Here is a 27,291-nt window from a genome sequence, read left to right on the forward strand (position 1 = left end):
TGAGATCAGCCCATTTTTGGGTGTCCGAATCAAAAGAGATACGGAGATCGTGATACGCGAGATGAGAAGAGACGCGTAAAACCAAAAACCACAACATTCTTCCTTCTCCTTAGCGTTTCTTGACCCCCGCAGCCCCGCTTCTCTTTCTAAGGAATTCAATGCCACCCACTGTTTTAGTTAAGTACTTTCGCTCTCTCCATTCTTTATTCACTAAACCAACCCTCCGGGGTAATTAAATAAAGGCAGTTTATTTGACACAATTCTTCTTAATTTTCCAATATATTTTTAAAACCGCGCGTCGAAATGCAAATATACGTCTAGTTTTTATTAATTTAAAATTTCCTGACGCCTGCTTTGTTTTGAAAACTCGGGTTGTTGATAAAGGCAATGAAATGTATTTAAACCGATATTTCAGGACCACGTTTTAGTCACCTTATCGACCATAATGAAACCTTTTAGGTTGTTTTTACTGTTGGGGCTAGAAAAAATTCCTCCACGCTCTCTCTCTCTCTCCCTGTTTTAACTTCAGTGCAGTGTTATCAGGTCTACTTTAAGACAGCCAAGTTAGTCAAGTACTGATTCAAACTGAATCTTTGGCTACCAAACGACCTGGCAACATTGCGATGAAAACTATATATTAGTGCTTAAACCTAGATGGCGTTTGTTAATCACGCTCTGTCGGTTTCATTGCCACCCATTTGTGGCACCCTATCGTACACCCAAGTGCCTTTCGCCCAATTGTCGTAGACCATGGCGTTTGTTAGCCCCCACAAAAACAGTCGTACCTTGTCCATACGCTTCCTAGTACTTCAGACCATGTTTCAATGTATTTATGCTCCCTTTAACAAGGGCAGAGAGAGTGAGAGTTTTTGTATTTTGCTCCCTTGGCGAATGTGTCAGGCGTAATTTTAGTTCTTGTTGGGGAGCGGGCAGCCCTGGACTAGATTTTTTATCGTATTTTTCTTTTTATTTTTGGCGCAACAATGTTGCCACTTTTTCAAATCGATTCTTTGGAAAGACCCTTCTGTCCTTTTGTTGTTGTTATCAAGTTTTCTCCCGTAATTTCTATTCCTTGATAACGGAAAAGGAAGAAGAATGAAAAAAAAAAAAAAAAAAAATAAGGAAAAACTTGAATTAAATCGCGCTGCCGTTGCATGCTGGCTTTTCATTGCTTTTATAACGAAAATTTTTGAAACACTTTTTTCTCTTTTTGGACAAAATTCCGTTCCGTTGAGTAAACGAAAGGAACATACCAGAATGAGCCTATAATAAATGTCGTGTAAATATGTGTCTATTTCTGGTTAGGCCTTTTTTTTTGTACGTCAGTCGAGTGATACCAAAGGTGAATAGAAATTATGGGAAGTGAAGTTCTAAAGAGTAAGGAGAAAGAAACAGAGACTTTATTGGAGGACGTTGTAAACCGTACTGGGAATACGCTACTACCATAAGTTTATAAGTGATATGTTACGTGATAAGTATACAAGTTCGTAATACTACTGAGAGACTTACAGCTCGAGATAACTAGTTCTAAGGAGAACGACGGAAGCGAGTCAATTGAAGTAAACTACACTCGGTGGTTAATTAATTTTGCATGCAGGACCAAGTTCCATCTAGGTCCTATTTAGTATCTGCATTACTAAGCCCAAATTTGACAGCAGCGCCCCACTCACCAGGCCTTCCTCGCTTTACCCTGAATCTATGACCTCACTCACTCACACACTCACTTGAAAATTACAAGCTCCAGTTTCTAAGTTACCAGAATTTACAAACTTATGGAACGGAACATATCTTATGAACTTATGGTGGTACTAACCATCAAATAGAATTTGTTACCACAACATCATTAATAATTACTAATATCTTCTTAAATAAATTGTAGGTTGACACAAAGTTTTAATTCTCTTTAATTAATATGCTCTTTCTAACAAGAAAAACATAAACTAAATAAACTTTCACTTCCTATGGGATCTATCCTAATAGTAAATTCCATTAATAGGTAACAAGGTTCTTTATGAATTTTCAATTAGGTTAAGTTTCCCGCGGTTCAGGTAAAAAAGAACAAGATGGCCCAAGGGCTGGGCCTTAATAGTAATTTTACACGGCTCACGTGACCCCCCGTATAGTTGATTTCCAATAAATCGTACAACTAAAAACATTTCTGAAACACAATCGTGTATCCCTTTAATTTCTAATAACGTCACATTTCAAATAATATTAATGAAACTAAATTGTGCACCCCACTAAAGTATAATTTTTAAAAACCATACGAATCAAATAATGTATTTAAACAAAATCCTGGATCCCCTAAACCAGAAATCACTATGACCGTAAAGCGTCCCCTCTATTTTACGAAACCTAACCTAACCATCCAGCATAATCTCTGATGTATCACGCGCACAAAGTGCAGTAGTGCACGAAAATTATCATCTTGTTTCCCTTCACTCAAAAAAGCCCGCGAGATTTAAACTACCTTTCTTTCCTCTCTCTCCGAGCGGGATGCCCCCTCTCCCTCTTCCCCCTCTCACTAATATACCAGGCAGGCAGTTCTCTCTCTACGCGGAGCTTCGTATCGCCACCGCGTACGCTAGCGATCTCTCTCTCATCGTAAGCGTACGTTTCGCGGACGCGACCGGTTTCCCTCTCTTATCGTAAGCGTTCGTTTCGCGGACGCGTCCGGGACAGGGACAGGGACAGGGACAGGGGTTTTGGTGCCGTTTCTTAAATTTTACCGTAATTAAAATTCCGTGTAAAATTAAAAATGGTAAAACGAAAAACAACAGCACACTGAATTAATATTTGTTTTGAATATTTATTCTTTTGCTGTGGTTTTTGCCTTTTTTTTTAGTGTGAAATATTGCAGGAGTCTGTTTAGTTATTATTTCGGAACCCATAATTTTCCTTTTTAAGTTGAGGCGGTCGGCGGTGTGTTCTGTTATCTAGACTTTTATGTTATTATAAATAGCTCATCCTGTTAGGGTTAACTTCGAAACCGAAAGGAAGTCGCGATTACGAAATTATATGAAAGCCATAATACAATTTCGTTTCACCCCCAGAGTTCCGTTTGTATTCTTTTAAAGTATTAAGGTCATTGATCTCGACGCTGTTGCAATTTGAACCTGAAATCATTATGGATATTCGTGCACGCGAATACGTAAAAAAAAAAAACGAAAATAGGCCGAGGTTTACGAAAGGCCAAGGCTTAACGTAGGAAATGGTTCAAAAAAGTTGCGTTCTGTATTTTTTCTTGCAAATAGCGACACTGTTTCGTGAGAACTTGTCGTTAATGAACGGTTGGGAAGGTGTGGCCAAATGCATGGCGACACACTTTCTTTTACAGTTTCTCTTTTCTTAATCTAAGGCTTCTCTTTTATCTTGCCTAAGGCTAGAGTTTTTTTGAACCAGAGAAAAGAATCCCGGGCAACAACTAGCTAGTTTAGGCTTAAAGTTTAGCCCCAGCATTTCGTAGAGAAATAGGTGATGTTTATGCCTTGAATTATTTAAGTTTAGGTTTTGAATTAGGTCTAGGGTTTAAAATTAGATCCCTCATTTGGTTCACAAAGGCTTAGGGGTTTTGAAATTAGATCCTGCATTTGGTTCACCAAGGCTTAGGGTTTTGATATTATATCCCTCATTTGATCCACCAAGGCTTAGGGATTGTTTAAATTAGGCTAACTGGCCTAGCATTCTGTACATCAAGTATTAGGGGTTTCAAATTAGATCTAGCATTATGTACACCAAGTCTTCTTATTTCAAATTAGGCCTAGCATTCTGTACACAAAGTCTTATTATTTCAAATTAGATCTAGCATAATTTGTACACCAAGTTTTATTATTTCAAATTAGATCTAGCATAATTTGTACACCAAGTCTTACGGATTTTCAAATTAGACCAAGGATTTGGTACACCAATAGACCAGATTTAATTTAAAATTTCACGAATAGCAAGCAACTAAGTCTCTAGGATATTTCTTTTTTGTCCTACACAATACAGAAACTAGAGAATTTCGTGTCACAGAACTATTTCCCGTTCTCCAAAGTCCTAAATCTTTTTCTTTGGGGAAAAAAACCCCAACTAAGCCTAATCCTTTGGTTGCGTTTAAAAGGCGGTCTGGGGCTCTGGGCTTTATATAATATAAACGGACGCTATAAAAAGAGGGGTTACCTTAAGCCTTTGCTTACAAAAAAAAAATACCCCACACACTTTTGTGGGTCATAAATATAACCTCCTAATGTCCTTAATTTCTTCTGGAATTTGCCCTCGTATATTTTTTTCCAGGGCGAGATAAAAAAGAAAGAAAAAACTAGAAGCGTTTTTATTTTCACCAGTTTTATAATCATTCCAGTGGGAATTAAATTTGTGTATTTTTGGAAACTTGAACTACGACCCTAAAAACCCTAAATTTAATTTTGCAAGTTTTTTGAAGAGGAATTTTTTCGTTTGGTAACATTTTTGCATACGAAAATCAGCAAAGAAAAAAATTTAAATATATGAATTCAAAATTCCATTTGCCTTTTTTTATTGTGCCTTTGGTTTTTTCTTCTTTAAGTTTAACTGGTTGTTTAGGCTTTTTTCTTTTAAGGTGTAATTTGCAATCAATATAGTTTCGAGGGACTAATCACTTTGTAGACCAATTACTTCATAGGGAGTTACTTCAACTTATAATTTCTGTTAATTGTGGGCATTTTAAACCTAAAATTACGCGTAATTACTCTAAAGATACAGAGATAACAAGTAATCTGAGTGATTAGTCCCTCGTTTGAACCCTTTTCTAGAGGGGGGGCGTACAGTCGTCTGCTTGAGAGATAGCAAAGAAGAAACATTCGCTATTAGGATAACAAAGCAAAGACGTTAGATATTGCTTCTACCATCATAGTCCTTTTGTTTGAAGTAATATCGCCCGTCTTTGTTGTCCACAGACCCATCAATGTTATTTCTAAAGAAAGTAAGGTGTTGAACACACAAGACGCAATTTTACCACCGAATTTTGAAACAGGTCTCTGGTTTGTTGGGGAACAACTCGAAGTTGTTATACTTCTGTTAATCTCAATTAAATTAAGTGAACTTACTAAATTTAAAGAAAGAGAAAAAGGGGTATGCTATAGAGCTAGACCAAATTAAGACTTGGATTCAGTTGTTTTCTTCAATTTGAGACTCATCATTTAATTCCATCACTTGCGCCTGTAAATCCCTTGTACATTTTCCCCGTTATACACCAATGCGTTATACTACGGTTCTGGCAAAAGTTTCCATCCTGTATAGCGTAGGTATCTAATAGCCCCAAAACCGTAGGCCCGGCATCAGTACGGTTAGAGAAAAGTACTAGTACTTGGGAGAAACACGCGACTTTACTCACGGGCTAGATGTAGGGCAAAGTAAGAAAAAGAAATCGAAAATGCCATTTCACAGTCGCGCACAGGTGCTCTTCTAAAACTTTTGGGGGGCTCAGTAGTATCATAAGTTCATAAGATATGTTCCTTCCATAAGTTTGTAATGTCTGGTAACTTAGAAACTGGAGCTTGAAATTTTGAAGTGAGTGAGGTAGGTCATAGATTCAGGGTAAAGCGAGGGAGGCCTGGTGAGGCGCTGCTGTCAAATTTGGGCTTAGTAATGCAGACTAAATAGGACCTAGATGGAAGTCCTGCAAAATTAACCATGCACCACCGAGTGTAGGACTTCAATTCTCGCTTCCGTCGTTCTCGAACTAGCAGAAGAAAATAGGGGAAGTACGTATTCTTAGCTATTTCGCGAGACGTCACTTTATCGGTTTTTTCGCGCCACTGAATATCCGCTTTTTTTGGCGGGAAACCGCGGATGAATACAAGAAACTATTTTCTTCGAAGGTTCGTCTGCTATTGTTGATCCTTCTGGTAGTGTCTTTATATTAGACTTCTTCAGTTTACTATGGCCGAGGCTTAACGAGTCACTCGAATTTGGCGAAAAATCTACTTGAATACCTTTAGTTTTGCCTTAAAAACTTGTCTGGCTTTTCTTGTCACTAGTTTCCCGATATACTAAATTACACTGGACAGAACTATCCATTTTTAACTCTTAATTGAACGATAACTTTCAATATCAATCTACCGGGGCGAAAGAGGGACGGAAATCGTCGTCTATACTCTGTAGTTCGGTTTCTCACGGTATGGTGGCGCACCTTCAAAAATTTCTATCGGTTCTCTGCCTATCTCTGATTGGCCAATTTAAAGCGATAGCTTGTTTCTGGGAGAGAAGGACGACTTGCACTAGCTAAAGGTACGAATACGTACTTCCCCTATTTTCTTCTGGAACTAGTTATCTCGAGCTGTCTCTCAGTAGCATTACGAAGTATATGAAATGTCATACTTATGCAAGGAACATATCTTATAAACTTATGGTGGTATGTGTACCTGAAGAAAATGCTTGAACTCTGTTACCTACGATAGAAAATCCAATTCTTTTTATTTTTACTTTCTTCTTATCGGATTGAATTGAATTCCATTTCATCAGAGTTCTACTGTTCTCCTTTTTTCCCCTTCAAATATTTCCTAATGATATTTATATACTATTTTTTCTGACCATTTGACCATAAGAGAAAGAGACTGGGCTAGAGTATTAAATTTTTTTTTTCTTACTTCTATTGTATTAAGGCATGTTCTTAAGCCTTGGTCGGTCATTGTTAAGCTTAATACTTATCATTGAGGCTAATGTTATTAGAATAATAATTAGGTTTTTAGGGTATGCTTGTTTGAAATGATGTTATAGAGGGGCGTAATTTAATATTAGTCGTTAAACAAAGATAATTAGTTTTTGTACTAGATATTAAGTAATTAATTAAATAATTATAAGATTACGTAGTGGTTTTTACAATACTTATAGTAAGCTGCATTTTCATGAGCGTTTCTTCTGTTGGATGTAGCTGACATATGTTTCAGAAAACTGTTTGTTTGTTTGTGCTTTATGTACGGTCACAATTCGATAATTTCCTCCGAATTTTATAAACCAATCAATCATGGTTCATTAGAAGTTGTTTGGTTGGAAAAGAGGCGAACCAATAGCCATTGACCTTGTTAAGAACGTCCCATTCTGAACCCGTAACGCTTTATTATGCTAATTGTCAACGTACCTTAAAACACGATTGCAAGTTTGCAATGCATAAATAATGAAATCTAAAACCCACCAATATGGCTGCCAGAACCATACATGGAGGGACTTAGGAGGATATGTCGTACTACTCAGCCAGCCCCAACTGAAATCTCTCTATAGAGTGATACTAAGAGGGGAGGAGTTACGGGGACGTGACGTCAATATTGGTAGTCTAAAATTGTATGGCCAATATGGTCCCCAAAACCCATGGTTGGAAAGCGGTCGGAGAGTATGACGTACATCACGAGAAAGTTCGTAGTAGCAGACTATAGTATACCGACATCCATATTTGTGAAGAATACCTCGGAAGAAAGAGAGAGAGAGAGAGAGAGAGAGAGAGAGAGAGAGAGAGAGAGAGAGAGAGAGAGAGAGAGAGAGAGAGAGAGAGAGAAAAAAACACGGAGAACTTAAGAGTAGAGGAAAAAGTAACCTTTACGCTGTATTAAACCTCTTAACAATATGTCAATACAGATGCGTGCACTTCATCTCCATTGAATAAAATCACGAAGGCTTCGGGATGAAAAAAAATAGAGGAGCCCTTCATTCTATTTCTGCTTCTATGCAGATGCTCCGAAGTTCTATTGTGAAAATGCAGCCTCCCAATAGATCCCAGATCCGCACGCTCTGATGGATTCCCCCTCCTCATTCCCTAACCCCGCCCCTTCCCCCCTCCCATCAAATTTCCCCAAATTTCTTCTTTGGGCTAACAAAAGTGCATGTAGGGTTGAGAAGTTCTTTATCCATTGATAAGGGAATTCAAAGGAAAATATAATGTTCAACATTTGTGTTTTTATCTGTAGCTGAGCGAAGGGATTCGCCACTTTTATATAATATATTTTTGGTTAGTTTTCGGGACGCCATTTTAAAAGATGGCGGACGGAAGGATTGCATCGCCGAAGGTTAAGATAAGATTTAGTAAATATTAATGAATTTTTGGCAGCCAACGTTAGGTGTAGGTTATACTTTTCTGTTGTGCAAGTCATTTCATTCAAGATTGTAATTACTGATTGGGAAAATTTAGTATTTCTTAGTGCGTACCTACTAATTAAGAGTAGATTAAGGTTCCTCTTTAAAGTTCAGCTTCCTGAGTAAAGCAGTTGAAACTGGGCGTTGTTGTACACTGGGTTCGATTGGCGATTTTGAGTTGAAAATGATATTCAAAATTTTGTCCTAACGCGGCCAAGTTATAACTTATAAGTAGTGTTTTAAGGATGACCCCTTAATTAAATAGAATTATCTTTCAGTGTCGTAAGGGGTCAGCCTTAAAATACTACAATGTTTATAACTTCTTAAGAAGGGGGTTTTCCTTTGTGGTTGTTATGACAAAATCAGTCACAGAAGTTACATTCATTTTCGACTCAAAACTGATTTCCCATGTAAAAACATCCCATTGTACTTCGGCCCATCGCCACCACAGGTCTTGTTAGTACACCTTAACAACTTTATCAGTGATGGTGGGTAGTCCATGGATACATATATATATATTTTGTTTTTAACTCCTTGGGCGAAAAATATCTCGTTTCTCGGATAAATGCAAACTGACTCCTTTATCATTTCCCGGATGAAAAGGGATGCTGCGTGGAAGGAGAGACAGAGATGACTATACATCGCCTCTTGGATCGTGTTCCGTGTGTACCGGAAAATGTTTTGCTCGGGACCCCCGTGGCGCTACAAGCTAAGCTGATATGACATACGTATTACAAGGAATAAACCAAAAATAGTCTGGTGTCATATTTTATCATCTTTCGCTGCAGCACGGGAGTGTAAAAGGATTTTCGCCCCAAGTGCATAATGCCGCTTCGTTTTTCTATTTATTTTTGCGGTTTCAATAGTTAATAACTTCAGATAATGTAACGCATTTCGTGGTGGCTTTTCATTGGTTTTGGGGTCCCTCTAAAAATTAGAATTTGATGACGTAATTCCGTAATTCGCGCGTGATCTTGAAGTGAACGTTATTTTTCTTATTTGTGGATTAGATATTAAAAATTTAGTCGTTTTTAGAATCAACGATATCATCTTAGATTTGAAATTGCTCATTTTAATTGCGTTTATAATTTACAAGCGATACAGATTCGGTTTGTGCCGTTTTTCAAGTTTTGATCTTTAAACGCCTCAAACTATTATATTAACAAGTTTCGTGATGACGTATTTGCCAGTTCTAATTAATTATAATTTCAGTGCAAATGTTTAGTTACATTCGTGTCGTTAGTGCGTAATTACACCTTATGAGTGAAAGAGTACATTTGAAGTGACTTATCTCGCGGTCATTTTCATCGTTTACTAGATTTCAAAGTATGAAAAGTTTCGTTTATTTTTCGAGGGTTTCGTGTTGTAGCCCATTTCATTGTCATCGTTTAAGCGAATAAGTTGAAGATTATTTGGGTGGCGACAACGGCTACTGTGGCTGACAACAGGGTCAGTAGAAAGTAGAAAGGAACGCTGACGCTACTCAAGTCCAAGGCAACCTCGCTTTTCAAAGGTTTCTTCCAAGTGATCTGTTCAATTTCGTAGTGAAGTCGTAAGTCCTGATATTTGAAAACTTGCATTTCGAACAAGGGTGCCACGCTGCGATGGAACATAAGATTTTCGAGACTGTTAATCATTCCTTAGATAAAATTCATACTGACCTCAGTTGGACGTTTTTTTGGATTTGCGGACTTTCTCTCATCCAAGTGGTGTTGAAAACGAGGTGTTGGTATTCTTGGGTAACACTGTCTCGGGAAAAATGAAGGCCTCCTTTGTCCAGCAAGAATTTGTTTAATTTCGAAGATTTCCAAGGTTCCCGAGGATCCCGAGATATCAAGAGTGCCGGCAGAAGAGAGTCCTGCAGGATCATGGCTTTCTTTCCAGAAATAACAGCGTGCGAAATTAACGAATTTGTATCCGAGTGAAAGCGCATAAACATTTTCTTTCGATCAAGGGCGTCAAACCATTTCTTTACAACTGGGTCGTGTTTTGACTATAGATACGGGATAGTGGCGTCAGAAGAATGGAAAACTTGACTCTACGAGGGCTAGATATTTACCAAATTTTCCAGATATTCATGAGTAGCACCAGCCATCATTTCCGGTGGAATTCCAGATTTGATCAAGTCCGAGAGAGAGTCGACGCGATTGTAGCTTTCCGTAGTGAATTCCGTCCGCATGAAACAACCCAAGAAAAAGAGAACGAAAGTGGCGCAGATCATCCACAACGCGACGAGCAGACGACAAGTAATGTGGGGCAAAACGGAGGGAATCGCTACGGAAGGAAGTTACGCCGTTAGCTGGAATGTCTGATTAAAACGCCGGCCATCTTTCGTAATGAAGGGGACCACAATCCGAGTACGAAACTGGCTTTCGGAAGAGTGAATTCTTTTCACTTAATCGCTTACCTTCGGCGCACAAGAGGGACACATTGTCCCAGACATTTTCCAGAGTTTCTCGGGCCAGTTTCTTGACAGTCATCCTGGTGGGCAACAATTTGTATTTGTTGGTTACGATGGAGTGAACGACGAGCAAAATCGACAGCAGGGCCAAGGTTGACACTGTTAAAATCTCCACCTAATTGAACGAAGAATGACTTGAGCGTAGCTTTTTAGTAAGAGTCTTTTGCTTACTTCGATGTCCATATTTAAGAAGGACCAGGAAGTGGACGTGACTATCACTTGGGGTTGGGACACGATAATTGTTTTGAGAATGCCACAGGGCGGAGACGGGGTGAAATAGTCTAGTCGACGTTTGATAAATTGGCCTGACACTTCATACATGATTACGTGGGCTCTCTAAATTAAATGAAAGGGTTATTTAATTAATCGTTGTACTTCGGAACTTGATTAAATTTCAAAATCACTTACGCGAAAGAAGTAAGGTTTTTTGGAGTGTTTCCAAAAGTCTTTGTACCCAATTTGGTGCTCTCTGAAATTCGCCCTAAAAATCGTAGTAGAAAATAATTGCGTTCAAAGAGGTAAGAGGTTCGGTTTAGCAGTCGCCACTAAACCCATGGCGGATGGCGTTGTAGTCCTCGTTTTTAAGACTTATTAAACGCTAATTATTTTGTAATAAGAGAACATTTATTTTTACGTTTTTCCTTTTTATATATAGAAAAAGGCCGTTCTTTTAAGGTATAATAGTTACGTCACCTGACCTTTCCTTTTAAACTGGCTGATATTGATTAAATCAATATTTAGCGTGAAGGTGTGTGTGAGAATAGTTGTTTTTTGACTGTGGTTCGAATACCATTAAAACAAAATTCGATTACTTCATGTTGAAGATTCGTTCGAAATATTCCGCCACGAACATGATCCGTTCTCTATGTTTTTTGAAACTCCAATGTTCCTGACAAGAAATGAAACTGAGATTGTCACCGGAGTTTTGATAAACGGTTGATAAACTCACCTCCAGTGTCACGATGTTTATGGGAGTTACATTGGCGTACCTACAAGCATCAATAATAATATTAGAATCTAAATTAAAAATTTGAAAATGCAAATCAACCACCTGTATTTTAAAAATACCTGTCATTTGCATTCATTGACATTTCGGGATCCACTTAAATCCTAGCGAGTGCAATGCGAGAACTTCAAGGCCTGTAAAGAGTTTCTGATAACTACTAACTAGCTAAAAGGGGCGTGGATATACCACGGTACGGTGACGTCAATAGGTTACGACAACTAGGCAACCGACAATTGGGTGAATAGAATATTTTAATTAATAGTACTAATTTGTTGAAGTTTTTGTTTTCTAAGAGTGAATTGTACTCTAGGTAACTTCGAATTATGTACCTTTTAAGAACCATTACGGTTGATCCATTTTTCAATTAAACTTACTTTATAACTTAATACAATTATTTTCTCAACAATATAGTTAGTGACAAAAAAAAATATTGTTTAGGTTTTTACCTCTCTTCTAGCGAAAGGAATTTTGGTGAAAAAACAAAGGCATATTAAATTATACGTTCACTCGCTTGCCACTCCTTAATTCACTTATTACTTGATGAAAACGCAGTTTCGCGGATTTCAAAATTCGAACCCTGATAGCGACTGAAATAGGACGCTTTCGGTCGTCGCGAAGACCAATAGGATTGTGACAAATCTTACCACCGGTTTTGTTACTACGTAGCTTTTCTTAAACGTTTAAGTCACGACAAATATCGGAAAAGTTCATTTAAAATTCAAAAAGTCATTTAAGAAATTCATGTTTACAAATACACATACTTGTAAGTAGCAAAATAAGAACCACTTTGTTAATTAAACATTGATTAAGACTTAACCTGGAAATGTACGAAAACGTGCAAATATTGGGAATTTAATTGACGTTATTTCAAGGCTGGTCACTTTTTTTCACTAAAAGTCACTTTTCCAATTCGGTTACTAAAAGTGAAACAATAATAAGTTACTAATTGTCACTTTTTATTTTTGAGTCTTTCGGTATTATTTATCTTCCCGACCACAACTTAAAACGTAATGTATTTCGAAAGGCAGCTTGATGACGGTTTAAACGCAAAAATAGCGAGATCACATTTGATCAAACCAAAAAATCGTAGTCACTCGCTCAGGAAGTGTTTAACTTAACATTTGAATACAAATGAATGATTTATAAGGACAACAATTACTTTGCATTCTGAGCTGCGCTACAAAATGATTTATTTCAATTTCGCCCTAGACCTTTTACGAGGTGGGCTTTCCTTTGACAGGAAATATCTAAGCCCATAGATATTTGAGTTACCACCCTTTCTGTTAACCTCTCTTATAGTCCTTCTGATGGTAATGTGTAAATATTTTAATTGTTTCTTTAATTTACAAGCGATTTAAATTCGGTTTGTGTCGTTTTTCAAGTTTTGACCCTTAACTGTCATAAACCACTCGAACTATTCTATCAATTACAAGTTTCGTGATGAAACGAAACCCACAGGCTCGATATATTTGCCAGTTTTAATTATAATTTTAGTGCAAATGTTTAGTTACATTAGTGTCGTAAGTGCGTGATTACGCCTTATGAGTGAAAGAGTACATTTGAAGTGACGTATCTCGCGGTCATTTTCAGCGTGTACCATAGATTTCAAAGTATGTTTTTCGAGGTTTTCGTGTCGTAGCCCATTTCATTTTCATCGTTTAAGCGACTAAGTTGAAGATTATTTGGGTGGCGACAACGGCTACTGTGGCTGACAACAGGGTCAGTAGAAAGTAGAAAGGAACGCTGACGCTACTCAAGTCCAAGGCAACGGCGTCTTTCGAGGGTTTCTTCCAAGTTAACCGTTCAATTTCGTAGTGCAATTTAAAGTCGTGGTATTTGAAAACTTGCATTTCTAGCAAGGGCGCCACGCTGCGAAGGAACATTCGTCAAGACTGTAAATCTTTTCAAAGATAAAATTCATACTGACCTCAGTTGGACGTTTTTTTGGATTTGCGGACTTTTTCTCATCCAAGAGGTGTTGAAAACGAGGTATAAGTATTTGTGATTAACAGTGTCTCGTGAAAAGTGAACGCCTCCTTTGTCCTTCAAGAATTTGTTTAATTTCAAAGAGCTGATCATCTCCGGCAGATCCGGGTCCCTCAAGATCATGGCTTTCTTTCCCGAAGTAACATCGTGAGAATCTATCAACTTTGTATCCCTTCGTCTCCAGATATACATTTCCTTTCGATCTAGTGCGTCGAACCATTTCTTAACAACTGGGTCGAGTTTTGACTACAGATACGTCACAGTGGCGTCAGAAAAATAGAGAACTTGACTGCAAGAAGGCTAGATATTTACCAAATGTTCCAGATACGTGACATCAGAGCTACCATGAGCCATTTCAGGTGGAATTCCTGATTTGATCAAGTCTGAGAGAGAATCGATGCGATTGTAGGTTTCCGTAGTGAATTCCGTCCGCATGAAACAACCCAAGAAAAAGAGAATGAAGGTCGCTCCGATCATCCACGACGCGGCCAGCAGACGACAAGTAAGGTGGGGCAAAACGGAGGGAATCCCTACGGAAGGAAGTTAAACCGCCTTAGCTGGAATGTCTTAATGAAGGGGAACACAATCATCGTACGAAACTGGCTCGCGGAAGGGCGAATTCTTTTCACTTAATCGCTTACCTTCGGAGCACAAGAGCGACGCGTTCTCCCAAACATATTCCAGAGTTTCTCGGGCCATTTTCTTGACAGCCATCCTGGTGGGCAACAGTTTGTATTTGTTGGTTACGATGGAGTGAACGACGAGCAAAAGCGACAGAAGGACCAAGGTTGACACCATTAAAATCTCCACCTAATTGAACGAAGAGTATAGTTCAACGACATGATGTTAGCTTGTTAATAAGCGTCGTTTACTTCGGTGTCCATATTTAAGAAGGACCAGGAAGTAGACGTGACAGTCACTTGGGGTCGGGACACGATAATTGTTTTGATAACTTCAGTGGGCGGAGACGGGGTGAAATGGTTCTGTCGACCTCTGAAAAATTGGCCTGTCATTTCATACATGATTACGTGCGCTCTCTAAATTAAATGAAAGATCTTATTTAATTAATCGTTGTACTTCGGAACTTGATTAAATTTCAAAATCACTTACGCGAAAGAAATACATTTGATTGTAGTTCATGTGTTTCTCAAAGTCTAAGTACCCAACTTTGTGATCTCTGACATTCACCCTAAAAGTACGGAAAAGCAGGGAAAATCCATGTGTTAAATAAGATTTTATCATAACAGGGATAGATTTAATTTTAGAAGTAGGAATGGAAAACTGTTAGCGTTTACTTCAGTCCGACTCGTAGCCCGGTATAGAGCCTCTCCCTCCAACACGTAACGAAAATTTTAAATTATCTTATTGGCTCACTTAAACTGACGTTGCTGAAGGAGACGGCGAAAAATACAGTAATTCCCTTTTTACCTCTGTCGCTATGACTATGACCCGCCTCTTCTTTCACACCCCCCCCCCCCGTCCCGTGGAAGGAGGTCCCGGACTTTGACGCGCGCCGCGCCCAGATACTCTGTTCTCCATTCCTACTTCTAAAATTACATCTCTCCGGTTGAACAATGAAGTTTACTTCATTTTGAAGATTCGCTCAAAATATTCCGCCACAAACATGATCAGTTCTCTCCGATGTTTGTAATCCCATTGTTCCTGTCAAGAAATGAAAGTGTATAATTATCACCGAGAGAAGCCATTTAATTATGGCTTCAACAACGCCTGCACCGACGGTTGATAAACTCACCGCTATTGTCATGATGTTTACGGGAGTTACATTGGCGTACCTACAATCATCAAGAATAATTTTAGAATTGACATTAACTGAAATTACAATTTGAAAACGCAAATCGGCCACCTGTATTTGAAATACATGTCATTTCCATTCATTGACATTTCGGGATCCACTTATATCCTAGCCAGCGCAATGCGAGAACTTCTTGAAGGTCTGTAAAGAGTCGTTGACACATATCTCTTAATTCGTAAAAAAAAATCGAGCCTAGTTAATAGTGTCAGAAACTTATAAATTCTCAGCTCGGCGATGAATTTTTCTTTCGCCGCGACCGCAGCGTGCTCAAGCGGAATTTTCGATTCTCGTCTGACGAAAAATCAAATACATAATAAAGTCAATCTAGCTAAAAGGGGCGTGGTATGTAGTTACGATGACGTCAATGGGTTACGACAACTGGGCGAAAGACAATTGGGTGACGACAACTAGGATTATTTTTAATTGTGCAAGCTGACGTACAACCAATCAGCATCCATCTCTTTGTCACGCGGGATAAGTGCTGTGAATAGATCGAGAAAGGAAAATGGCGGCAACTTTCAGTAAAGTGAAGCTTTTAGCTCGTGCAAATAATTTAATGACTTCATTGCTATTAATTCGAAAACAAAAGAAACATTTCGATTTGAGAAATTTACCAGGACAAATGAAAATAAAGCGATATTTATAACCTCATATCCTAAATGAGATATTATTACGAACGTTACGGGGATTAACTCTTGGCGTATTGTACATTCAATATAAAAATTCCATATTGTAAATCCGATTGATAAAAGTACAAGCAAAAATAATAATAATAATAATAATAATAATAATAATAATTTCAACTATAGCTTCCTTGTCCGACATTATAACGAGAAAAATGCCAAACCAAGATTCAACACGCAATTAATTCAGACTTCATGTAAAGAAAACCGAAGCACCTATTTAAATATGAAGTCCCCCAAAAAAGATGGACGCTGATTGGGATCGACTAGGCGCGAACCTTTCTGAGTGTGTACAGGCGATTTTCTAGGCGTACTTGACGAGCGTAGCGAGCTGAGCTAATAATTTGCCCAAGTGCGGACATAGCTTAAGAATTCTAATCTATGTAATTTCGTTAAATTACGTACCGTTTAAAAACCATTACGGTTGATCCATTTTTCAATTAAACTTACTTTATGACTTAATGCAATTATTTTCTTAACAATATGGTTAGTGACAAAAAAATAATGGTTTAGGTTTTTACCTCTCTTCTAGCGAGTGGAATTTTGGTGAAAAAACAAAGACATATTAAATTATACGTTCACTGGCTTTTCACTTCTTAATTCGCTTATGACTGGACCAAAAACGCAGTTTCGCGGATTTCAAAATTCGAACTCTGATAGCGGCTGAAATCGGACGCTTTCTGTCGTCGCGCAGTGGACCAATCGGATTGTGACAAATATTACCCGCGGTTTTCTCACTACGTAGCTTTTCCTAAAGCGTTAGTCACGACAGATATAGAAAAAATTCATTCAAAATTCAAAGTCAGCTAAAATATTCATGTTCAGAAATATCCATACTTGCAAAATAAGAACCTCGTTGTTAATTAAACATTGATTAACGCTTCTCCGCAAAATGTTGACAGGAAATATCTAAGCCCATAGATATTGTAAGTTACCACCCTTTCTGTTTACCTCCCTTGCAGTCCTGATGGTAATGTGTAAATATTTTAATTGTTTCTTTAATTTACAAGCGATTTAAATTCGGTTTGTGTCGTTTTTCAAGTTTTGACCCTTAACTGTCATAAACCACTCGAACTATTCTATCAATTACAAGTTTCGTGATGAAACGAAACCCACAGGCTCGATATATTTGCCAGTTTTAATTATAATTTTAGTGCAAATGTTTAGTTACATTAGTGTCGTAAGTGCGTGATTACGCCTTATGAGTGAAAGAGTACATTTGAAGTGACGTATCTCGCGGTCATTTTCAGCGTGTACCATAGATTTCAAAGTATGTTTTTCGAGGTTTTCGTGTCGTAGCCCATTTCATTTTCATCGTTTAAGCGACTAAGTTGAAGATTATTTGGGTGGCGACAACGGCTACTGTGGCTGACAACAGGGTCAGTAGAAAGTAGAAAGGAACGCTGACGCTACTCAAGTCCAAGGCAACGGCGTCTTTCGAGGGTTTCTTCCAAGTTAACCGTTCAATTTCGTAGTGCAATTTAAAGTCGTGGTATTTGAAAACTTGCATTTCTAGCAAGGGCGCCACGCTGCGAAGGAACATTCGTCAAGACTGTAAATCTTTTCAAAGATAAAATTCATACTGACCTCAGTTGGACGTTTTTTTGGATTTGCGGACTTTTTCTCATCCAAGAGGAGTTGAAAACGAGGTATAAGTATTTCTGATTAACACTGTCTCGTGAAAAGTGAACGCCTCCTTTGTCCTTCAAGAATTTGTTTAATTTCAAAGAGCTGATCATTTCCGGCAGATCCGGGTCCCTCAAGATCATGGCTTTCTTTCCCGAAGTAACATCGTGAGAATCTATCAACTTTGTATCCCTTCGTCTCCAGATATACATTTCCTTTCGATCGAGTGCGTCGAACCATTTCTTAACAACTGGGTCGAGTTTTGACTACAGATACGTCACAGTGGCGTCAGAAAAATAGAGAACTAGATTCCAAGAAGGCTAGATATTTACCAAATGTTCCAGATACGTGACATCAGGGCTACCATGAGCCATTTCAGGTGGAATTCCCGATTTGATCAAGTCCGAGAGAGAGCCGATGCTATTGTAGCTTTCCGTAGTGAATTCCGTCCGCATGAAACAACCCAAATAAAACAGAACGAAAGTGGCGCAAATCATCCACGACGTGGCGACCAGACGACAAGTAATGTGGGGCAAAACGGAGGGAATCGCTACGGAAGGAAGTTATGCCGTTAGCTGGAATGTCTCATTAAAGCGCCGGCCATCTTTCGTAAAAATGGAGGGGAACACAATCCCCTACGAAACTGGCTCGCGCAAGGATGAATTCTTTTCACTTAATCGCTTACCTTCGGCGCACAAGAGCGACGCGTTCTCCCAGACATATTCCAGAGTTTCACGGGCCATTTTCTTGACAGCCATCCTGGTGGGCAACAGTTTGTATTTGTTGGTTACGATGGAGTGAACGACGAGCAAAATCGACAGCAGGACCAAGGTTGACACCGTCAAAATCTCCACCTAATTTAACGCAGAATATAGTTCCATGACTTAATGTTAGCTTGTTAATAAGCGTCGTTTACATCGGTGTCCATGTTTAAGAAGGACCAGGAAGTGGAGGTGACTATCACTTGGGGTCGGGACACAATAATGCTTTTGATAACTTCAGTGGGCGGAGACGGAGTGAAATGGTTCTGTCGACCTCTGAAAAATTGGCCTGTCATTTCATACATGATTACGTGCGCTCTCTAAATTAAATGAAAGGGTTATTTTATTATACGGTGTACTTTGGAACTTTATTAAATCTCAAAATCACTTACGCGAAAGAAATACATTTGATTGTAGTTCATGTGTTTCTCAAAGTTTAAGTACCCAACTTTGTGATCTCTGATATTCACCCTAAAAGTATGGAAAAGCAGGAGAAAAATCAATGTCTAAAATATGGTTTTATCATAACAGGTATAGATTTAATTTTAGAAGTAGGAATGGAAAACTGTTAGCGTTTACTTCAGTCCGACTAGTAGCCGGTATAGAGTCCCTCCCTCCAACACGTAACGAAAATTTTAAATTATCTTATTGGCTCACTTAAACTGACGTTGCTGAAGGAGACGGCGAAAAATACAGTAATTCCTTTTTACCTCTGTCGCTATGACCCGCCTCTTCTTTCACACCCCCCCCCCCGTCCCGTGGACTTTGACGCGCGCCGCGCCCAGATACTCTGTTCTCCATTCCTACTTCTAAAATTACATCTCTCCGTTTGAACAATGAAGTTTACTTCATTTTGAAGATTCGCTCAAAATATTCCGCCACAAACATGATCAGTTCTCTCCGATGTTTGTAATCCCATTGTTCCTGACAAGAAATGAAAGCGTATAATTATCACCGAGAAAGGCCATTTAATTATGACTTCAACAACGCCTGCACCGACGGTTGATAAACTCACCGCTATTGTCATGATGTTTACGTGAGTTACATTGGCGTACCTACAATCATCAAGAATAATTTTAGAATTGACATTAACTATTTTGATTTGAAGATGAAAATTCCACCTGTATTTGAAATACATGTCATTTCCATTCATTGACATTTTGGGATCCACTTGAATCCTAGCGAGCGCAATGCGAGAACTTCAAGGCCTGTAAAGAGTCGCTGACACATATCTCTTAATTCGCAATTAATAGCAAAAATGGAGACTAGTTAATAGAGTCAGAAACTTATAAATTCTCAGCTCGGCGATGAATTTTTGTTTCGCCGCGACGGCAGCGCGCTCAAGCGGAATTTTCGATTCTCGTCTGACGAAAAATCAAATATATAATAAAGTCAATCTAGCTAAAAGGGGCGTGGTATGTAGTTACGATGACGTCAATGGGTTACGACAACTGGGCGAAAGACAATTGGGTGACGACAACTAGGATTATTTTTAATTGTGCAAGCTGACGTACAACCAATCAGCACCCTTCTTTGTCACGCGGGATAAGTGGTGTGAATAGATCGAGAAAGGAAAATGGCGGGCACTTTCAGTAAAGTGAAACTTTTAGCTCGTGCAAATAATTTAATGACTCCATTGCTATTAATTCGAAAACAAAATAATCTTATTTCGATTAGAGAAATTTACCAGGACAAATGAAAATAAAGCGATTTTTATAACCTCATATCCTAAATGAGATATTATTACGAACGTTTCGGGGATTAACTCTCGGTGTATAGCATTTCAATTATAGCTTCCTTGTCCGACATTATAACGAGAAAAATAATTCCAAATAGCAGCCAAACCAAGATTCAACACGCAATTAATTCAGACTTCTTGTAAAGAAAACCGAGCACCTCTTTAAATATGAAGTCCCTAAAAAAGATGGACGCTGATTGTTGGTGCGTCGCCTACGCCGGAAAGATACAGTATTTTCTCAAGTTACCTTGGGAAAGATAGACTAGGCGCGAACTTTTCTGAGTGTGTACATGGCGTTTTCTAGGCGTACTTGACGAGCGTAGCGAGCTGAGCTAATAATTTGCCCAAGTGCGGACATAGCTTAAGAATTCTAATCTATGTAACTTCGTTAAATTACGTACCGTTTAAAAACCATTACGGTTGATCCATTTTTCAATTAAACTTACTTTATGACTTAATGCAATTATTTTCTTAACAATATGGTTAGTGACAAAAAAATAATGGTTTAGGTTTTTACCTCTCTTCTAGCGAGTGGAACTTTGGCGAAAAAACAAAGACATATTAAATTATACGTTCACTGGCTTTTTACTTCTTAATTCGCTTATGACTGGACCAAAAACGCAGTTTCGCGGATTTCAAAATTGGAACTCTGATAGCGGCTGAAATAGGACGCTTTCGGTCGTCGTGCAGAGGACCAATCGGATTGTGACAAATCTTACCCCCGGTTTTCTCACTACGTAGCTTTTTCTAAAGCGTTAGTCACGACAAATATCGGAAAAGTTCATTCAAAATTCAGAAACTCATTTAAAAAATTCATATTCAGAAATATCCATACTTGCAAAATAAGAACCTCGTTGTTAATTAAACATTGATTAACGCTTCTCCGCAAAATGTTGACAGGAAATATCTAAGCCCATAGATATTGTAAGTTACCACCCTTTCTGTTTACCTCCCTTGCAGTCCTGATGGTAATGTGTAAATATTTTAATTGTGTCTTTAATTTACAAGCGATTTAAATTCGGTTTGTGTCGTTTTTCAAGTTTTGACCCTTAACTGTCATAAACCACTTGAACTATTCTATCAATTACAAGTTTCGTGATGAAACGAAACCCACAGGCTCGATATATTTGCCAGTTTTAATTATAATTTTAGTGCAAATGTTTAGTTACATTAGTGTCGTAAGTGCGTGATTACGCCTTATGAGTGAAAGAGTACATTTGAAGTGACGTATCTCGCGGTGATTTTCAGCGTGTACCATAGATTTCAAAGTATGTTTTTCGAGGTTTTCGTGTCGTAGCCCATTTCATTTTCATCGTTTAAGCGACTAAGTTGAAGATTATTTGGGTGGTGACAACGGCCACTGTCGCTGACAACAGCGTCAGTAGAAAGTAGAAAGGAACGCTGACGCTGCTCAAGTCCAAGGCAACGGCGTCTTTCGAGGGTTTCTTCCAAGCGATCCGTTCAATTTTGTAGTGGATTCGTAAGTCGTGATATTTGAAAATTTGCATTTCGAATAACGGTGACACGCTGCGATAGAGTATTCGTCAAGACTGTTAATAATTTCTAAGATAAAATTCATACTGACCTCAGTTGGACGTTGTTTTCGATTTGCGGACTTTTTCTCATCCAAGTGGTGTTGAAAACGAAGTGTTGGTATTCGTTGGTAACACTGTCTCGGGAAAAATGAAGGCCTCCATTGTCCAGCAAGAATTTGTTTAATTCCATAGATTTCGAAGATGCCGAAGAGGTCATTGCTGGCAGAGCAGAGTCCTGCACGATCATGGCTTTCTTTCCAGAGAAAACGGGAATGTAGCCATTAATCTCATAATAATCCGATTTTTTGTCAAAAAACATTTCCTTTCGATCGAGCGCGTCAAACCATTCCTTAACAACTGGGTCTTGTTTTGCCTATAGATACGCGACAGTGACGTCAGAAGAATAAAGAAATTGGCTGGGAGAAGGCTAGATATTTACCAAATTTTCCAGATACGCCACAACAGAGGTAAATTTAGCCGTTACGGGTGGAATTCCCGATTTGATCAAGTCCGAGAGAGAATCGATGCGATTGTAGCTTTCCGTCGTGAACTCCGTCCGCATGAAACAACCCAAGTAAAAGAGAATGAAAGTGGCGCAGATCATCCACGACGCGGCGAGCAGACGACAAGTAATGTGGGGCAAAACGGACGGAATCGCTACGGAAGGAAGTTAAACCGTTAGCTGGAATGTCTGATTAAAGCGCCGGCCATCTTTCGTAATGAAGGGGAACACAATCCGAGTACGAAACTGGCTCACGCAAGAATGAATTACTTTCAATTAATCGCTTACCTTCGGAGCACAAGAGCGACGCGTTGTCCCAGACATTTTCCAGGGTATTTCGGGCCATTTTCTTGACAGCCTTCCTGGCGGGCAACGATTTGTACTTGTTGGTTACGATGGAGTGAACGACGAGCAAAAGTGATAGAAGGACCAAGGTTGACACCATTAAAATCTGCACCTAATTGAACGCAGAATATAGTTCAATGATACGAGGTTAACTTGTTAATAAGCGTCGTTCACTTACTTCGGAGTCCATATTTAAGAAGGACCAGGAAGTGGACGTGACTGTAACTTGGGGTCGGGACACGATAATTGTTTTGACAATGCCACAGGGCGGAGACGGGGTGAAACGGTCGAGTCGACCTTTGAAAAGTGAGCTTAACAGGTTAAACACTATTACGTGTGCTTTCTAAATTAAATGAAAGGGTTAATTGATTATGCGTTGTATTTCGGAACTTGATTAAATTTTAAAATCACTTACGCGAGTGAAATAAGGTTTATCGTAGAAGTTAAACCGAAAGTCCATGTACTCAACTCTATGCTCTCTTAAATTCACCCTAAAAGTCACAAGGAAAAAGCAGTTCAATAAGATAATTTTAAGCTGGTTGAGATATTCGAAATCAAATCAATATTTAGAGTGGAAGTGTGCGAATAGCTGTTTCGTGACTCTGGTTGGAATACCATTGAAACAAAAATCTATTAGGCATACTCATTTCCGTAAACGATTAATCGACTAAAAGAAGGAGTGAGACGATTAATTGAACTTTTACAGATATATCTGTATGATTAAAATGACGTATCTAATTACTAATTTATTTTGTTGAAAATTTGTTCGGTTTTATTAGAGTTTTACAATTTTCGCACACCCATAATTAGCTTGAACGAGCCAGCGAGGATCAAGTTAATTCTTTCTCGCTCGTTCCAATTATTAGTTGGATAGTGAAATTTACTTCATGTTGAAGATTCGTTCTAAATATTCCGCCACGAACATGATCCGTTCTCTATGGTTTTTGCTAGGCCAATGTTCCTATCAAGAAATGAAAGCGTATAATTATCACCGAGCGAAGCCCCTTTAATTATTATGGCTTCAACAACGCCACCGACGGTTGATAAACTCACCAATATTGTCATGATGTTTATGGGAGTTACATTGGCGTACCTACAAAAATAATATTAGAATCAACTTTAACTAAATTACAATATGAAAATGCAAATCAGCCACCTGTATTTGAAATACATGTTATTTCCATTCATTGACATTTCGGGATCCACTTCAATCCTAGCGAGCGCAAGGCGAGAACTTCAAGGCCTGTAAAGAGTTATTACTGATACATTTCTCTTAATTCGTAATTAAAAGCAAAAAAAACGAGACTAGTTAGTAGTGTCAGAAACTTATAAACTCCCAACTCGGCGCGCAAGCGGAATTTTCGATTCTTGTCCGACGAAAAATCAAATATATAATAAAGTCAAACTAGGTAAAAGGGGCGTGGTATATAGTTACGGTGACGTCAATGGGTTACTTGGGTTACGACAACTGAATGAAAGACAATTGGGTGACGACAACTGGGAGAATTTTAATTGGACGAGCGACAATTGGGTGAATAGAGTTTTTTATTTAGTGGTACTAATTTCTTGAAAAACTATAGAATTTTGGTGAAAGAGTCGTTAGTGAAGAAAGCAAAAATTAAAAGGGCTTTCCAGTACGTGAAAGTTTTTGCTCTCTAAAGCTATGTTCGCACTTGGGCAAAATATTCGCTCAGCTCGATACGCTCGCCAAGTACGCCGAGAAAATCGCCTGTACACACTCAGAAAAGTTCGCGCTTAGCGAACCTAGCGAAGACGGCGAGAGAGAGGAAAAATGTTTATTGAGCTGAACTTTTTACGTCGACCTCGCCGGCGTAGGTGTCGTACAACCAATCAGTGTTATTCTCTTTGTCACGTGGGAAAAGTGCTGTGAATAGATCGAGGAAGAAAAATGGCGGGCACTTTCAGTAAAGTGAAGCCTTTAGCTCATGCGAATAATTTAACCTCATATCGAAAATGAGATATTATTACGAACGTTACGGGGATAAACTCGTCGTGTAGCATTAAAATGATAGTTTCCTTGTCCGACATTATAACGAGAAAAATGCCAAATAGCAGCCAAACCAAGATTCAACAGACAATTAAGTCAGACTTCTTGTAAAGAAAACCGAAGCACCTCTTTAAGTATGAAGTCCCCCCAAAAAAAAGATGGACGCTGTTTGGTGGTGCGTCGCCCACGACGGCGAGATCGACGTAAACAGTCAGCTCGATGACTATAGCGCTAACTTTTCTGAGTGTGTGCGGGCGATTTTCTCTGCGTACTTGACGAACGTAGCGAGCTGAGCTAATAATTTGCCCTAGCAACGGACATAGCTTAAAAATTCTTCTCTATGTAACCTCGTATTACGTACCGTTTAAAAACCATTGGGGTTGACCGATTTTTCAATTAAACTTAACTTATAACTTAGTGCAATTATTTTCTTAACAATATAGTTAGTGGCAAAAAATAATAGTTTAGGTGTTTACCTCTATTCTAGCGAGTGAAATTTTGGATCAAAGACATATTAAACTATACGTTCACTGGCTTGCCACTTCTTAATTCACTTATGATTCGACCAAAACTCAGCTTCGCGGATTTCAAAATTCGAACCTGATAGCAGCTGAAATCGGACGCTTTCGATGGTCGCGCAAAGACCAATCGTATTGTGACAAATCTTAACCCCGGTTTTCTTACTACGTAGCTTTCCTTAAAGCGTTTGAGTCACGAAAAATATCGCAAAAGTTCATTCAAAATTCAGAAACTCATTTAAAAAAAACATTTGTAGAAATGATTGAAGAAGCACTTTGTTAATTAAACATTGATTAACACTTAACCTCAAAATGTACGTAAACATGTGAATATTAAATTTGGACTATAATAGACCTTATTTCAGGCTGATCACTTTTTTCCAATTCGGTTACTGAAAGTCACTTTTCCAATAATAAGTCACTATTTGTCACCTTTTTTGGATTTTGAGTCTTTCGGTGTTATTTATCTGCCTGACCAAACCAAAAAATCGTGTCGCTCGCTCAAGAAGTCTTTAACTTAATATTAATTCGTGTTTTTCCAAATTTGAATTTTTCCGTATTCGGAATGGCGGCCGAAATCAGACACGTTCGAGTGGTTGCGCGAAGGGAAAACGTACTGTGACAAATATTAGACGCGCGGTTGACTTCAATATCTTTCGTTTTCTCGTTAATATCTTCCAATAAAAAGTCATTAAGTAAATTGATTGCGAGTGGACTGAGTCATTTACGAAAGATTTTGATATTAATGTTAATCTAAATTAATATAGCTTTTCCTAAAACAATTGAGAATATCGAAAAAGGTTAATTTAGAATTCAAAGAGTCATTTAGAAAATCCGTATTCGCCGAAGAAATGTCCATACTTGCAAATTAAGAACCGCTTTGTTAATTAAATATTTATAAACACTTAACCTCCAAATGTACGAAAGCGTATAAATATTAAATTGGGAAAATAATATATCTTATTTCGTAACGCGTTGAATAATTAATAATTACGTTAACGGCGATAGATTGTTATTAAATAGGAATTAAAGGGGAAAATAAATGGGGAGGTAATATTTCACTTCGTTTTTAAGTTTCGAAAAATTATCTTAAAGGGAATGAGAAGCTTCGTTTGAAAAACCTCTGATTTATATAAGAAAAGATAGAATTAATTTCTGTGAAAAGTATCAAGCCACTAGCCCACTACCGACGAGATATAATTATTTGAAATCCACATTTTATGAAAGGCTAAAATGTTTCACCTAGGCTGACGTCACAGATATATTTTTCACGTGAGATGGTGCCACTCTGTCTCCGCTATCAGACCCTGAGTTTAGACTGGCAAGAAGCTCGAGACGCGCGTATAGGATTCCCGCGTTTTTTTTTCCTCACGTCATAGTGATGTCATCAAACGGGCGAACAAGCTCGACAAGATTTTAGCACTGTCAAGGGCAGGGCTGTTAAAGATTACACGCCTGTTACACAGAGTGACCGGCCCCTCGGCTTGAATACTATCATAAGTAACGTAATAACCATATTGTAACTGAATTCACGCGTAAAGCCAACGCGAGAATAGCGAGCGTCGTGCTTCGAAGTCTCCCAAATCAATCAGCGATAAAAATTGAACCGAAATTAATCAACATTTTGTACTCTCCTTTCAAAGTAGGGAATCAGTCAATTCTAGACAATGCCGCTCGCCTTCAACACCGCGATAAGCACTTCCGTTGCTAACCACGCACTAACTCTTTCCCGCGAGCCAGTTAAACAAACTCTTAATGAACTTATTTAAAGTAATAGTTAGTCGCCGCTTAATTTCTAAAGTTACCCGGGATCAGACGATACTTTCGACGCCGTAAATCGATCAATATCATTTATTATGTTTATATCTAAACTAATGACCATTAATGAAAATCAACGAATCAAAGTTTAACTTGGAAAAGAGCCTGTTTTCTATTATTATTATTCGTATCATTTTGGCACTAGAAGAATCAATTCCGATTGGTTTGGTGATTGTCGTAGAGGTCCACGGTGGCCATGTCATAGGTCTCGGTTTATTTAATGATTTTAAATAATCTACCTAAGAAAAGTTTCTTCTCGCCTTGAATCGTTGAAATCGCGTATTTCTCGATTCTACCGTTCTATATACCAAGCAGACTTATAGGTATTTGAGTCACCACCCTTTCTGTTAACCTCTCTTAGAGTCCTACTGATGGGGATGTGTAAATATTTTTATTGTGTCTTTCA

At 38.4% G+C, this 27,291-nt stretch overlaps 4 protein-coding genes and 1 long non-coding RNA gene across 6 annotated transcripts in view; 1 reads left to right on the plus strand and 4 right to left on the minus strand.

Annotated features, from left to right (window-relative positions):
* The window catches only part of LOC149718175 (uncharacterized), a 126,096-nt gene that overhangs the window by 43,531 nt on the left and 55,274 nt on the right, over nucleotides 1-27,291 (plus strand). The window lies entirely within an intron of this gene.
* On the minus strand, nucleotides 12,914-14,353 carry LOC149718176 (uncharacterized). The gene is made up of 4 exons (XM_089843592.1): nucleotides 14,180-14,353; nucleotides 13,851-14,068; nucleotides 13,480-13,784; nucleotides 12,914-13,421 (listed from the first exon to the last, which is right to left on the minus strand). Exons 1-4 carry the CDS (start codon nucleotides 14,334-14,336, stop codon nucleotides 13,211-13,213), a joined length of 891 nt encoding a protein of 296 aa, XP_089699718.1. The 5' UTR covers nucleotides 14,337-14,353; the 3' UTR covers nucleotides 12,914-13,210.
* On the minus strand, nucleotides 14,346-15,794 carry LOC149718177 (uncharacterized). Its single transcript, XM_089849121.1, has 5 exons — nucleotides 15,403-15,794; nucleotides 15,292-15,331; nucleotides 15,124-15,200; nucleotides 14,649-14,727; nucleotides 14,346-14,575 (listed from the first exon to the last, which is right to left on the minus strand). Exons 1-5 carry the CDS (start codon nucleotides 15,438-15,440, stop codon nucleotides 14,393-14,395), a joined length of 417 nt encoding a protein of 138 aa, XP_089705247.1. The 5' UTR covers nucleotides 15,441-15,794; the 3' UTR covers nucleotides 14,346-14,392.
* Nucleotides 16,887-21,922, minus strand: LOC149718178 (uncharacterized). Its single transcript, XM_089850880.1, has 11 exons — nucleotides 21,745-21,922; nucleotides 20,995-21,686; nucleotides 19,543-20,906; nucleotides 19,437-19,476; nucleotides 19,269-19,345; nucleotides 18,814-18,892; nucleotides 18,577-18,741; nucleotides 18,346-18,514; nucleotides 17,993-18,210; nucleotides 17,622-17,926; nucleotides 16,887-17,563 (listed from the first exon to the last, which is right to left on the minus strand). The coding sequence occupies exons 3-11, from the start codon at nucleotides 19,578-19,580 to the stop codon at nucleotides 17,353-17,355; spliced, it is 1,302 nt and encodes a 433-aa protein (XP_089707006.1). The 5' UTR covers nucleotides 19,581-20,906; nucleotides 20,995-21,686; nucleotides 21,745-21,922; the 3' UTR covers nucleotides 16,887-17,352.
* Nucleotides 22,491-23,743, minus strand: LOC149718179 (uncharacterized). Its single transcript, XR_016374671.1, has 5 exons — nucleotides 23,698-23,743; nucleotides 23,595-23,634; nucleotides 23,426-23,502; nucleotides 22,720-23,032; nucleotides 22,491-22,653 (listed from the first exon to the last, which is right to left on the minus strand). It is a non-coding gene; the product is annotated as an uncharacterized LOC149718179 (long non-coding RNA).

This window comes from Phalangium opilio, unplaced genomic scaffold, assembly GCF_054372755.1.
Source record: "Phalangium opilio isolate 3A_F unplaced genomic scaffold, DU_Popi_V2 ptg000002l_1, whole genome shotgun sequence".
Lineage (NCBI taxonomy): Eukaryota > Metazoa > Arthropoda > Arachnida > Opiliones > Phalangiidae > Phalangium > Phalangium opilio.